This window comes from Carcharhinus amblyrhynchos, chromosome 4 (assembly GCF_965287045.1).
Source record: "Carcharhinus amblyrhynchos chromosome 4, sCarAmb.v2.hapA, whole genome shotgun sequence".
Lineage (NCBI taxonomy): Eukaryota > Metazoa > Chordata > Chondrichthyes > Carcharhiniformes > Carcharhinidae > Carcharhinus > Carcharhinus amblyrhynchos.
In genome coordinates, this window is record NC_137327.1 from 131,552,745 (window position 1) to 131,566,966 (window position 14,222).

The 14,222-nt window shown below is 46.9% G+C and overlaps 1 protein-coding gene across 1 annotated transcript in view; it reads right to left on the reverse strand.

Moving 5' to 3' along the window:
• The window catches only part of LOC145342364 (phosphatidylinositol 3,4,5-trisphosphate 5-phosphatase 2-like), a 107,552-nt gene that overhangs the window by 59,530 nt on the left and 33,800 nt on the right, over positions 1–14,222 (reverse strand). The window contains exon 3 of the mRNA XM_080187885.1: positions 569–713. Coding sequence (XP_080044011.1) covers positions 569–713 — 145 coding nt within the window. The remainder of the gene's footprint in view (positions 1–568; positions 714–14,222) is intronic.

Consider the following 14,222-nt stretch of genomic DNA (forward strand, 5'->3'; position numbering starts at 1 on the left):
GTCCAAAGATGTGCAACTTAAGCCGTTTGGCCATGCTAAATTGCCCCTTAGCATCAGGGGAATTAGCTAGGGTAGATACATGGGGTTACGAGGATAGAGCTTGGGTGAGATTGCTGTCAGTGCAGGCTCGATGGGAACCTGAGGAGCTACTTTCTTACACAGAGGGTGGTACATATTTGGAATGAGCTGTCAGAGGAAATGGTTGAGACAGGGACATTGACAATATTTAAAAGGTATTTGGACAGCTACAGGGATTGGAAAAGTTTGGAGGGATATGAGCCACATGGAGGAAAAGTGGGTTAGCTTTGATGGGCATTTTATTCAGCATGGACCAATTTGGGCTGAAGGGCCTGACTCTATGCATAGATTCTATCATTCTATGAATGGTCTCATTCGGGACTATAGGAAGTCTATGATACTATGATGGCCGCTTTATTAAGATATATATGGAAGGTATTTGGTACTGAACTCACTGCAAAATAAGTGAAACAACATTACATTTGCCTGTACTATCAGTCCTCACGCGAGCAGATCAAACCAAAGCCATTCATCAATGATATTTAATCACCTGACAGATCATCCAAGATCTCCTTCTCATTTTCTCTCTCCACGGGATACTGTAGCGGTGTTACCAGCCCCTGGTATGGCTGCTGATAATTAACCATCAGGTCATTGAGACATGAGAATCGCTTCACTGGGACACCTTTTTCAGTCTGTAACACATCACAAACACAACGTTTCATTAAGGATGTTTAAGTTCACTGATTTATTAATAAAAGAGAATCGCTGAGCAGCTTTGCAAAAACAAAAGTTATATTATTTCCCGTGGGATTTTTTCAAAAGTTAAAGTTTATTTATTAGTCACAAGTAGGCTTACATTCACATTGTAATGAAGTGACTGTGAAAATATAATCGTCGTATTTTTTTCCCAGGGGATTTTTAAAAAAAATTCTTTCATGGGATGTGAGAGTTACTGGCAAGATCAGCACTTGCTGCCCATCCCTTGAGAAGGTGATGGAGAGCTTCCTTTTTGAATCGTTTGAGTCTGTGCAGTGTAGGTACACCCACTGCCATGTTAGGGAAGGAATTTCCAGGATTTTGACTCAACCACAGTGAAGGGACAAAGGTATAGTTCCAAATCAGGAGAGTGTGCAGCTGGAGAGGAGTTTGCGGTTGGTGATGTCCCCATGCAGCCTTGTTCTTCTAGATGTAAAGGTTGTAGGTTGAAAGGCGCTACCAAAGGAAGCTTGGTTAGATGCTGCCGTGCATCTTGCTGGACTTTGCTTCCACTGTCGGCGATGGGAGAAAGTGACATTTCCAGACAGTGGCTGGAGTGCCAATGAAGTAGGCTGCTCTGTCTGAGATTGTGTCCTCATCCTGAGTGCTCTTGGAATTGTATCATCCAAGTGGAGAGTATTCCATCACATTCCTTGACTTGTAGTCTTTGGGAACTTAAGAGGTGAACGATTCACTACAGAATGCCCAGCCCCTGACCTGCTCTCGAATTATAGCATCCCCACAGTGCACAAAGAGACCATTCAGCCCTTTGAGACTGCGCTGACAATGCCCCCACTGAGGCCCTATCCCTGTAACCCTATATATTTACCCCGCTAATCCCCCTGATACTAATTTAGAATGGCTAATCCACCTAACCCGCACATCTTTGGACTCTGGGAGGAAACCAGAACACCCGGAGGAAACCCGTGTAGACAAAGCGAGAACGTGCAAACTCTATACTGACAGTCACCCAAGCTGCGAATCGACCTCAGGTCTCTGGTGCTGTGAGGCAGCAGTGCTAACCACTGTGCGGTCCTCTAACGTTAAAGTTTATTTATTAGTCACAAGTAAGGCATACGTTAACACTACAATGAAGTTACTGTGGAATTCCCCTACTTGTCACAGTCCAGCGCCTGTTCAGGTCAATGCACTGTTTGGGTCAATGCATCTAAGCAGCATGTCTTTCAGAATGCGGGAGGAAACCAGGGCAAACCCACACAGACATGGGGAGAATGTACAAACTGCACACAGACAGTGATCCAAGCTGGGAATTGAACCCAGTTCCCTGGTGCTGTGAGGCAGCAGTGCTAACTATTGTGCTATCATCTTGTAGCAGTATTTATATTGCTGGTTTCTCATCAATAGTAACGCCTAGCATGCTGATCATGTGGGATTCAGGAATGGTAGTGCCGTTGATTGGTTAGACTATTTTCTTGGAGATGTTTATTTGCCACTTATCAGCCCAAGCTTGAATATGGTCCAGATCTTGCTTCATATGGACATGGACTGCTCCAATAACTGAGGAGTTTTGAATGGCAAGCTTTGGGTGGGATTGGAGTCCTACAGCACTGAGGATTGCAGAGCAGCACTCGCCCATTCACACCAACATCCAGTCCATGGTGGATTTTCTGGCGAGCTACAAAAACCGGTGAGCCCAGCCTCGGCACAAACCAGATGGGCAGTGTGTAGGGCTCTGGTGCTAGTTCCACTGTGGGGAACTCTCCTCCCTTTGGTCAGTGGGTCTGAATGTTCCTCCTGATTCCAAAGAAACATCCAACACTCAGTAGGGGTGGCACGGTGGCACAGCGGTTAGCACTGCTGCCTCACAGCATTAGGGACCCGGGTTCGATTCCCGGTTTGGGTCACTGTCTGTGTGGAATCTGCATGTTCTCCCCACGTCTGCGTGGATTTCCTCCGGGTGCTTTGGTTTCCTCCCACCGTCCAAAGACATGCTGGTCAGGTGCATTGGCTACGCTAAATTCTCCTTCAGTGTACCCGAGAAGGCGCCAGGGCGTGGCGACTGGGGGGGTTTTTACAGTAACTTCATTGCAGTGTTAATGTAAGCTGGCTTGTGACTTTAATTCTTACTCCCAGCTTTGGTCTGTCCAGGGTTGCCTCTCCCACTTCCACATTGTACTCTCAGTTCATTCCCACACTTGGAACCATTGGGTTTCTTGTACATCTCCCATTGTTGGCGACTCCCAGCTAACTCTCAACATTAACTACCACCATTACTGGAATTATTTGAACGCGACTCGACTGGTCAGGCCTCTCACTGATTCCATTAGGCAGCCAACGGACTCTCACCCTCCCCCCTCACCACCACTGCTTGCATATGACAAAAGGGTGGTTAGAGGGAAAATCGGTCCTCTTGGGGACAGAGGAGGGGAACTGTGCATCGAGTCTGAGGGAATGGGGGAGATCCTGAATGAATACTTTGCGTCGGTATTCACAAAGGAGAGGGGCTTGGTGTCTTGTAATGTATTGGAGGGAGCTGCAGACCAGTTGAAGGAAATATCCATTACGAGGGAGGAAGTGTTGGGGTTTTTAGGCAGCATAAAAACGGATAAAGCTCCGGGGCCTGATGGCATTTATCCCAGGCTGCTGAGGGAGGTGAGAGATGAAATTGCTGGGCCTCTGACGCAAATCTTTGTCTCTTCTTTGGACACAGGTGAGATCCCAGAGGACTGGAGGATAGCTAATGTGGTACCACTGTTTAAAAAGGGCAGTAGGGATAACCCTGGTAATTATAGGCCGGTGAGTTTGATGTCAGTGGTAGGAAAGTTGTTGGAAAAAATTCTTAGGGATAGGATGCACAAGCATTTGGAGCGTTGCGACCTGATTAGGGATACACAGCACGGCTTTGTTCAGGGGAGGTCTTGCCTTACGAATCTGGTAGAACTTTTTGAGGAGGTAACAAAAACGGTTGACGATGGACGAGCCGTTGATGTCATCTATATGGATTTCAGTAAGGCGTTTGACAAAGTCCCTCACGGTAGGCTGGTAGAAAAGGTTAAGGCGCATGGGATGCAGGGACAGGTATCTAGATGGATCGAAAACTGGCTAGGCAACAGGAGACAGAGAGTAGTAGTGGAAGGGTCCCTTTACAGCTGGAGGTCTGTCACCAGTGGTGTGCCGCAGGGCTCAGTACTGGGACCTCTTCTCTTCGTAATATATATAAATGACTTGGAAGAGGGCGTACGTGGTGTGATCAGCAAGTTTGCAGAAGACACCAGGATGGCAGGATTGGCGGATAGTGAGGAAGATTGTCAGGTGACACAGCAGGATATAGATAAGTTGGTATGCTGGGCAGATAGATGGCAGATGGAATTTAATCCTGACAAATGCGAGGTGATGCATTTTGAAAGGAATAATGCAGGGAGGAGTTACGTGATAAAAGGTAGACCAATTAAGAGTATAGAAATGCAAAGGGACCTGGGAGTGCAAGTGCACAAGTCTCTGAAGGTGGCAACCCAGGTGGAGAAGGTTGCGAAGAAAGCTTATGGAATGCTAGCCTTTATGGGAAGGGATATAGAGTATAAGAGCTGGCGTCTAATGCTTCAGTTATACAGAACGTTGGTTAGTCCGCATTTGGAGTACTGCATCCAGTTCTGGTCACCTTACTACCGGAAGGATGTGGAGACCCTGGAGAGAGTGCAGAGGAGGTTTACCAGTATGCTGCCTGGTATGGAAGGACTGGGTTATGAGGAAAGATTGGGTAATTTGGGGCTCTTTTCCTTAGAAAGAAGGAGATTAAGGGGCGATCTTATAGAGGTGTATAAAATACTGAAGGATATAGATAGAGTAAACAGTGGCAGGCTTTTTCCTAGATTGGAGATAAATATCATGAGAGGCCACGAGCATAGGGTAAGGGGGAGAAGTATAAATTGGATACTAGAGGGAGGTTTTTCACACAGAGGGTCGTGGGGGTATGGAATGCACCACCAAGTAAGGCGGTGGAGGCAGGCGCGCTGGACTTGTTTAAGGTTTACTTAGATAGACACATGAACGAAACAGGGATGGAGGGTTATGGGAAACAGTTTTAAATAAGGGTCAGAGCCTTGGGACGTTCCTGGAAATCTAATGCTACATGTGTTGATGTTTTGTCTCGTTTACTCCACAGGCATGTCAGACCACCTTGTTGTCTAGCGAGGGGCATGCACACGGTGGGTCGTGCGTGGGTTACTCTTGAAAGTTCGAGAGTAGCCTAGTAGTTTGCATCGTTTGTGTGTGCTTAAAACTGGACCAGCAGATGGGCACCACAACAGCTCAGTGACTATCACTGTTACCTGTGCAGATACATGGATTTGGGCCAGTGTCTGTGGGAGTCTGTGCATTCTCCCCGTGCTTGCGTGGGTTTCCTCCGGGTGCTCCGGTTTCCTCCCACACCCCAAAGATGTGCTGTTAGGCTGATTGGTGTAACAAATTGTCCCTAAATTATTCTCCCCTGAATCTGGTTTCCAATGGGGGCACCATAAGCATAGACACGGGTCAAGGGAGGAGTAGGAAAAATACATTGTCAAGATGGTGGCATGGGCTCGTTGGGCTGAAGGGCCTGTTTCCCATGCTGTGTTGTTCTTTGTTCTTTGTACGACAGAACTAGTTGCAACAGAATCTCCCCACAGTTCCTAAACTCACGTCTTTAGCCCATTTCAGTCTATTTAATTTCTACTTGAGGTCTCCCTACGCAACAAGATCACCAGGATGTGGTAACCATTGACAGGTGAGCTTTACTCTGAAATCTTTCGAGCTGGCGAGAGTGTGTGTGGTCTTTGTAATATCACACAGGCAGTTACTATAAAAAGCAACCCTGGAACTCACATGAAACAACTGACAAGTGAATCACAGACGTGTGGAGCAGAAAGAAATTTCACTTCAAGTGAGATGATAAATGTAAATGCTATTAAGTGATGCTAAATTTCGTAGAATCCCTACAGTGCTGAAGGAGGCCATTCAGCCCATCGTGTCTACACCGACCAGAATCCTACCCAGGCCCTATCCCCATGACGCCAAACATTTACCTTAGCTAGTCCCCCTGACACTAGGGGACAATTTAGCATCCACCTGATCCGCACATCTTTGGACTGTGGGGGGAAACTGGAGCACCCGGAGGAAACCCACTCAGACACGGGGGGAATGTGCAGACTCCACACAGACAGTGACTCGAGCCCGGAATCAAACCCGGGTCCCTGACGTTGTGAGGCAGCAGTGCTAACCACTGTGCCACTCTCGGCAAAAGTTTCCACTAAGTAGTGCAAGGATATCATCCAAATTCATTTCCCGCTGCTGAATCTTTACCTTAGCAGCACATTTAAATTCACCACGTCTCATTGTGGTAAAAAACCGTCCATCATAATGACTCCTGGTTTGACAAGGTCTGTGTTGTCCAGGATTACAGAGGGAATGGGGCAAAAAACAGAGAGACTCACAGGCCAAGATTTTACTGTCTTGCTCAGGTGAGACCACAAAATCCCGCCTGAGATCAACAGGGATTTCCGTTGTCGGACCCTGGCCTGCTCCGATTCTACCAAGATGGTAGAGTTTGGCGAGATTCTCTTCCACCCATCTTCTCCATGCTTTTTACACACTAGTTCAACATGTCAAGCTATACATGAGAGAATTTTTATTCATTCATGGGATCTGAGCATCACCGGCTGGGCCAGCATCTATTGCCCATCCCTAATTGCCCTTGAAATGAATGGTTTGTTTGGCCAGTTACCAGTCAACCGCACTGCTGTGGATCAGGAGTCACATGTAGGCCAGACCAGGTGGGGACGGCAGATTTCCTTCCCCAGTGGACATGAGTGAACCAGATGGCTTTTTATGACGGTTGACAATGGTTTCATGGTCATCATTTGACTTTTTAATTCCGGATATTTTCAAATTCAATTTTCACTACCCGCCATGGTGAGATTCGAACCTGGGTCCCCAGAGCATTACCCTGGCTCACTGGATATCAGCCCGGTGACAACATAACTGCGTAAGTGCCTCTCCAAAGTTAAGGGTGGTGGGAGGCAGACAGCAAAAAGGAAGCACGGTAGAAGTGGTTAGCACTGCTGCTTCACAGCACCAGGAACCTGGGTTCGATTCCTGGTTTGGGGTCACCGTCTTTGTGGAGTTTACACATTCTCCCCGAGCCTGTGTGGGTTTACTCTGGGTGCTGTGGTTTCCCCCCACATTGTGAAAGACGTGCTGGTTAGGTGCGTTGACCTGAACAAGTGCCAGACTCGGGCAACTCCACTTACAAAGTGGAGTTGCAGCCAAATCAGCCAAGGTCTTATGGAATGACTGAGCAGACTCGTTAGTGTGAATGGCCTGCTCCTGCTCCTAAGTCTTATGCTCCTATGTTCTTACTTAATTGGGACCGGCTCCAGAATACTCCAGGAGAGTTGGATAATCATGTCTGATCTCAGCCCATTCTCTAGCTGTGAACTAATTGGCCCCTTGTAGTTCTCACCAGCTACAGGCAAGTCCTTGATTGTAAGGTTCAGACTGGGAACCTCAGGTCTAACTGTCACCATAAGGCCAACTTCTCCTGATTCCTATTGACAATGGGCTTGTGCCGGAAGATTGGAAAACGGCTAATGTTACGCCATTGTTTAAGAAGGGTGCCAGGCAAAAGGCAGGGAATTATAGGCCCGGTTAGTTTAACGTCTGTTGTAGGTAAAATGCTAGAATCCGTAATCAAGGAGAAAATAGCAAGGCATCTTGAGGAGAATTGCTTGATAGAGCAGACGCAGCACGGTTTCGTTAAGGGGAAGTCGTGTCTGACGAATTTATTGGAGTTCTATGAGGGTGTGTCTAGGGCAGTGGATAGAGGAGAGCCGGTGGATGTGGTCTTTCTTGATTTTCAGAAGGCGTTTGATAAGGTGCCTCACAACAGGTTATTACAGAAGGTCAGAGGGCATGGAGTTGGGGGTAGGGTGTTAGCATGGATAGGGGATTGGCTGTCAAATAGGAGGCAGAGAGTGGGGGTCAATGGGTGCTATTCGGATTGGCGGTTGTGACTAGTGGAGTGCCCCAGGGGTCGGTGCTGGGGCCTCAGCCATTTACCATTTATATAGATGATCTGGCGGAGAGAACCGAGTGTATGGTGTCAAAATTTGCTGATGACACCAAGATTGGTGGAACGGCAAATTGTGCGGAGGGTGTGGAGAGTCTGCAGAAGGATCTAGATAGGCTGGGCGAATGGGCCAGGAAATGGCAAATGGAATTTAATGTTGGCAAATGTGAAGTTGTCCACTTTGGTAGGAATAATGGTAGGAAGGACTATTACTTACGTGGCGAGAAACTGCAGCATGCGACGGTGCAGAGGGACCTCGGGGTCCTTGTGCATGAGTCGCAAAAACCCAGCCTGCAGGTGCAGCAGGTGGTCAGGAAGGCGAATGGGATGCTGGCCTTCATAGCGAGGGGGATTGAATATAAAAGTAGGGAGATCTTGCTGCGGCTGTATAGGGCACCGGTGAGGCTGCAGCTGGAGTACTGTGTGCAGTTTTGGTCGCCGCACTTACGCAAGGATATTTTGGCCTTGGAGGGAGTGCAGAGGAGGTTTACTAGGCTGGTACCGGAGTTGAGGGGGCTGAATTATGAGGAGAGGCTGAATAAACTAGGCTTGCTTAGAATGAGGGGAGATCTCATTGAGACATATAAGATGATGAATGGGATGGATAGGATAGAGGTGGAGAGGCTCTTCCTGCTCAGAAAGGACAGTAGGACTAGAGGGCACAGCCTCAAGATAAAGGGGGGCGGTTTAGAATGGAGTTGAGGAGGAACTTCTTCACTCAAAGGGTGGTGAATCTCTGGAATTCTCTACCCATTGAAGTGGTGGAGGCTGCCTCGCTAAATATATTTAAGACGTGGGTTCATAGGTTTTTGATAGGCAAGGGGATTAAGGGTTATGGGAAGAAAGCGGGAACGTGGAACTGAGACACGACAGATCAGCCATGATCTTATTGAATGGCGGGGCAGGCTCGAGGGGCTAGATGGCCTACTCCTGCTCCTATTTCTTATGTTCTTGTGCCTTGAACATGTAGAAAATTATGCCCAGGAGCAGGCAAGTTCTCAACTGACAGGAAGCCACCACTTAAAGGGAAGCCTCTATTATGCAAAAAAAGTATGAGCTGAAAGCATGATTGTTATCAGGTAATTGCTCAACTGTTTCAACACTGCAAGAAACGTGTTTGCGATAATAATAATGTTAGAATCCAGACTGGAGTCTTCTTTTTTCTGTGAGGAAGAGAATAAAATGAGTGGCGCAGTGGTTAGCACTGCTGCCTCCCAGCTCCAGGGACCTGGGTTCAATTCCCAGCTAGGGTCACTATCTGTGTCGAGTTTGCACATTGTCCCTGTATCTGCACAGGTTTCGTCCCCCACTCCAAAGATATGCAGGTTTGGTTGATTGGCCATGCGAAATTGCCCCTTAGTGTCCCTGGACGTGTAGGTTAGCCGGGTTAGCGGGATAAATGTGTGGGGCTGTGGGGATAGGGCCTGGGCTGGGATTGTTGTCGGTGCAGACTCGATGGGCTGAACGGCCTCTTTCTGCACTGTGGGAATTCTATGATGAAAAGAGAGGATCTAAGGAAGGTCCATTAGTTTGAGAAGAGGGCTACTCTTAAAATTTAAAACAGGAAAATAGGGCAAAATTTATGTAGAATATGAATGGACTTAAACCATAATAGATTCAGCTGAAAATAGAAGACAGCAAGCCAAAGGTGGAGAGTTTAAAGGGTGACAAAAACTTAGCAAAATAAGATTAAGAATTGCCTTGGAGAAGGAGAGCACGGTGGAGATTTTTTTTATTCATTCATGAAACATGGCTGTTGCTGGCTGGCCAGCATTTATTGCCCATTTCTCGTTGTCCCTGGAGGGCGTTGAGAGTCAACCACATTGCTGGGGATCTGGAATCATATGTAGGCCAGAGCAGGTAAGGATGGTCTTACCTAAAGGACATCAGTGAACCAGCTGGGTCTTTGCGACAACGGTTTCATGCTCATCAATAGATTCTTCATTCCAGATCTTTTTAAACTGGATTCGCATTCCACCATCCGCCCTGGTGGGATTTGAACCCGGGCCCCCCAGAACATTAGCTGAGCTTTTGGATTAATAGTCTAATATCACTAGACCATTGCCTTCCATAAAGGGTGAGAATTGCAGAAAATGATGCCAAGCGAGCTAAAGGTACAGGCTCCATATGGTAGGATAAAAGATACAAGATGAGAGGATCAGGAATCAAGGTTATTGATATGAGGGACGTTTTAAGGCTGGAACAATTGACAGAGACAAGGTTGGAAGGGCCATTGAATCAGATCATAAATATTTACACTTCTACAGAAATTATACAGAAGAGACCTTGAGCGTAACTGAGAGATAAGGGCAGAATTTTCCAGCCAACTCAACCCGGAACCAGAAGATCCAGCTTGAGGTCAACAGAGGCGGACGGCAGGGTGGCACAGTGGTTAGAGCCGCTGGGTTTGATTTCCAGCTTCAGTCACTGCTTGTGTGGAGTTGCACATTCTCCCTGTATCGGCGTGGGTTTCTTCCAGATACTCCTGTTTCATCCCACAGTCCAAAGATGTGCAAGTTAGGTGAACTGGCCATGCTAAATTCTCCCTCAGTGTACCCGAACAGGCACCAGAGTGCAGCGACTAGGGGATTTTCACAATAACTTCATTGCAGTGTTAATGTAAGCCTACTTGTGACTAATAAATAAACTTTAACTTTAACGGACATGTTAAGGTTGCATGATCCGTCCCCGCCTGCTATGATTCCCATGGAGGACGGGACTGGCAAACTCCCTCTAAAAGAGGGGACAAAGGATTTGGTCAGTAAGTTGTGTTTTCAAGGAAGGCTTGGAGAGAGGTGGAGTGAGTGGGGAAACTTGGACACTAAAGGGCTGCCAATGCAGGAGGATGAACAAGAGGCCTAACTTTGAGATGAATGTTGGCAACATTAACGTCCTAAAATCATGCATGAGGAATGAACAGGTGAAATACCAATGGTATTTGTAGCTTATAGCAAGCAGGCGACAACATTTTGAGAGGAGAAAATTAGAGGAAGAAACAGATTTTAAAAATATAATGACATAGTTCATAAAGCAATAAAGTTTTAATCCTTCACCTTCCGGTCAGTCTCAGATTTAATGCAAAAATCTTGGCAAAATTAGACAGTCCTTCAATAAAAAGATGCAAAGGATTGACTAGAAAACTATAGGCTGAATCAGTCTGACTTCAGAGGTGGGCAAATTATTGGAAGCAATTCTGAGGAGCAGGATAAACAGGGAATTTCAATGAGAGCAGGGCAGTGGATGTTGTCCACTTGGATTTCAGTGAAGCGGTTGAAAAGGTCTTGCTTGGCAGGCTGGACAGTAAGGTGAGATGTCATGGGATACCAGGGGAAAGTGGCAGGTTGGATCCAAAATTGGCTCAGTGACAGGAAACAAAGGGTAATGGGCGATGGATAAGAACATAAGGACATAAGAAATAGGAGCAGGAGTAGGCCATCTAGCCCTTCGAGCCTACCCCGCCATTCAATAAGATCATGGCTGATCTGAAGTGGCTCAGTTCCACTCTCCCGCTTTCTCCCCATAACCCTTAATTCCCTTGTCTACCAAAAACCTATCTACCCGTGTCTTAAATATATTTAGCAAGGTAGCCTCCACCACTTCAACTGGCAGAGAATTCCAAGGATTCACCACCCTTTGAGAGAAGAAGTTCCTCCTCAACTCTGTTCTAAACTGCCTCCCCTTATCTTGAGGCTGTGCCCTCTAGTCCTACTGTCCTTTCTGAGTGGGAAGAATCTACCCTACCTCTACCCTATCCATTCCCTTCATTATCTTATACATCTCTATAAGATCCCCCCTCACCTTTCTAAACTCCAACGAGTACAGACACAGTCTATTCAGCCTCTCTTCATAGTCCAACCCCCTCATCTCCGGTATCAGCCTAGTGAACCTCCTCTGCACTCCCTCCAAGGCCAAAATATCCTTGCGCAAGTACGGCGACCAAAACTGCACACAGTACTCCAACTGCGACCTCACCAGTGCCCTGTACAGTTGAAGCAAGACCTCCCTGCTTTTATATTCTATCTCCCTCGCTATAAAGGCCAGCATCCCATTCGTCTTCTTGATCACCTGCTGCACCTGCAGACTGGGTTTTTGCGACTCATGCACAAGGACCCCCAGGTCCCTCTGCACTGTAGCATGCTGCAGCTTTTTGCCCTTTAAATAGTAATCCCTCCTACTATTATTCTTGCCAAAGTGGATAACCTCACACTTGCTAACATTGTACTCCATCTGCCAGGTCCTCGCCCACTCGTTCAGCCTATCTAGATCCCTCTACTGATTTTCCACTTATCTTCATGTTATCAGCAAATTTCAACACCCTACACTCAGCCCCCTCCTCCAGATCATCTATATAAATGGTAAATAGCTGAGGCCCCAGCACCGATCCCTGCAGCACTCCACTAGTCACCAACCGCCAATCCGAATAGCACCTATTGATACCAACTCTCTGCCTCCTATTAGACAACCAATCCTCTATCCACGCTAACACCTTACCCCCAACTCAATGCCCCCTAACCTTCTGGAGCAACATTTTGTGCGGAACTTTATCAAACGCCTTCTGAAAATCAAGAAACACCACATCCACCGGTTCCCCTCTGTCTACCGCACTAGTCACATCCTCATAGAATTCCAATAAATTTGTCAGACACAACTTCCCCTTAACGAATCTGTGCTGTGTCTGCCCTATCAAACAATTCTTCTCAAGGTGCCTCGCTATTTCTTCTTTGATGCCAGATTCAAGCATTTTTCCAACAACAGACATTAAACTAACCGGCCTATTGCCTGCTACCTTTTTTAAACAGCGGCGTAACATTAGCCGTTTTCCAATCTTCTGGCACTTCCCCGGAATCCAGCAAATTTTGGTAAATACTCACTAAGGCATCCACTATCACCTCTGCCATTTCCTTCAGAACCCTGGGATGCATTCCATCTGGTCCTGGGGACTTGTCCACCATCAGTCCCACTAGTCGATCAAGCACTACCTCACTAGTGACGGTAAAGTCACAAAAAATGGCCGTATAGTTGATAGTGAAGAGGATAGTTGTCAACTCCAGAATGATATCAGTGGTTGGGTTGAGTGGACTAAGAAGTGGCAAATGGAATTCAATCAGGTAAAGTGTGAGGTGATGCATTTGGGGAGGGCAAACTAAGCTAGGGAGTACCCATTATATGGGAAGATATTGTGCGGGGTTGACGAAGTGAGGGGCCTTGGAGTGCATGACTACAGACCCTTGAAGATGGCAGGACAGGTGGGTAAGATGGTCAGGAAAACAAGTGGAATGCTTTCCATTATATATTGAATACAAAAGCAGGGATGTAATGATGGGACTGTAAAAAAGGTTGGTTAGGCCCATGGCTGGAATTTTCTGCACAGTTCTGGTCATCACATTACAGGAATGCATAAGTGTTCCTGAGAGAGTGCAGAGGAGATTTACAGGAATGTTGCCGGGGCGTGAAAATTGCAGCTATGAAGAGAGATTGGATAGGCTAGGATTGGTGTTCTTAGAACAGAGGAGGTTAAGAGATGACCAAATTGAGGTGTACACAATTACGAGGGTAAACAGGAAAGACTTTGTTTCCTCCTAGTTCAGGGGTTAATTACCCAGGGACATAGATTTAAGGTGATTGGTAGAAGGGCTAAAAGGGACATGAGGAAAAACCTTTTTCACTCAGAAGGAGTTGGGCATCTGGAGTTGGTGGCTGAGACTGAAACATTCAAATCCTTTCAGAAGTACCTGGATCTGCATCTGAAGTGCTGGAACCTGCAAGACTATGGACCACGTGCTGAAAAGTGAGATTAAAAGGAGTGGCTGGTCTCTTAGTTTCTTTTTTTGACTGGCTCAGATACTATGGGCCAAATGGCCTCTTCCTGCACTAGACCCTAGAATCATACAATCCTACAGCGCAGAAGAAGGCCATTCAGCCCATCGAGTCTGCATCGGCCACCATCTCACCCAGGCCTCTTCCCCAAAACCCCATGCTAGTGCCCCTGATAGTAATGGGCAATTGTAGCATGGCCAATCCACCTAACCCGCACATCTTTGGAGTGTGGGAGGAAACCAGAACAGCCAGAGGGAACCCACACAGACACAGGGAGAACATGCAAAGCCCACACTGACAAGCCGGGAATTGAACCCGGGTCCCTGGAGCAGTGAGGCAGCCGTGCTAACTATTGTGTCACCTTGCCACCTGTCTATGGTTATGCAAATTGGCTTCATCGCAGAGGCCCTGTTCACTTTAAACAAGACCCACGTTGGTTTTATTCCTGACTAATTGCTCTTTGTGCTCTCAATTTCTGGTAGAAAACAGACACAGCTCACTGACAAACTTCTAAACCCAATGTGCAGCAACTTTAGTGAAATGCAAATGTGCACAACTGAAATAT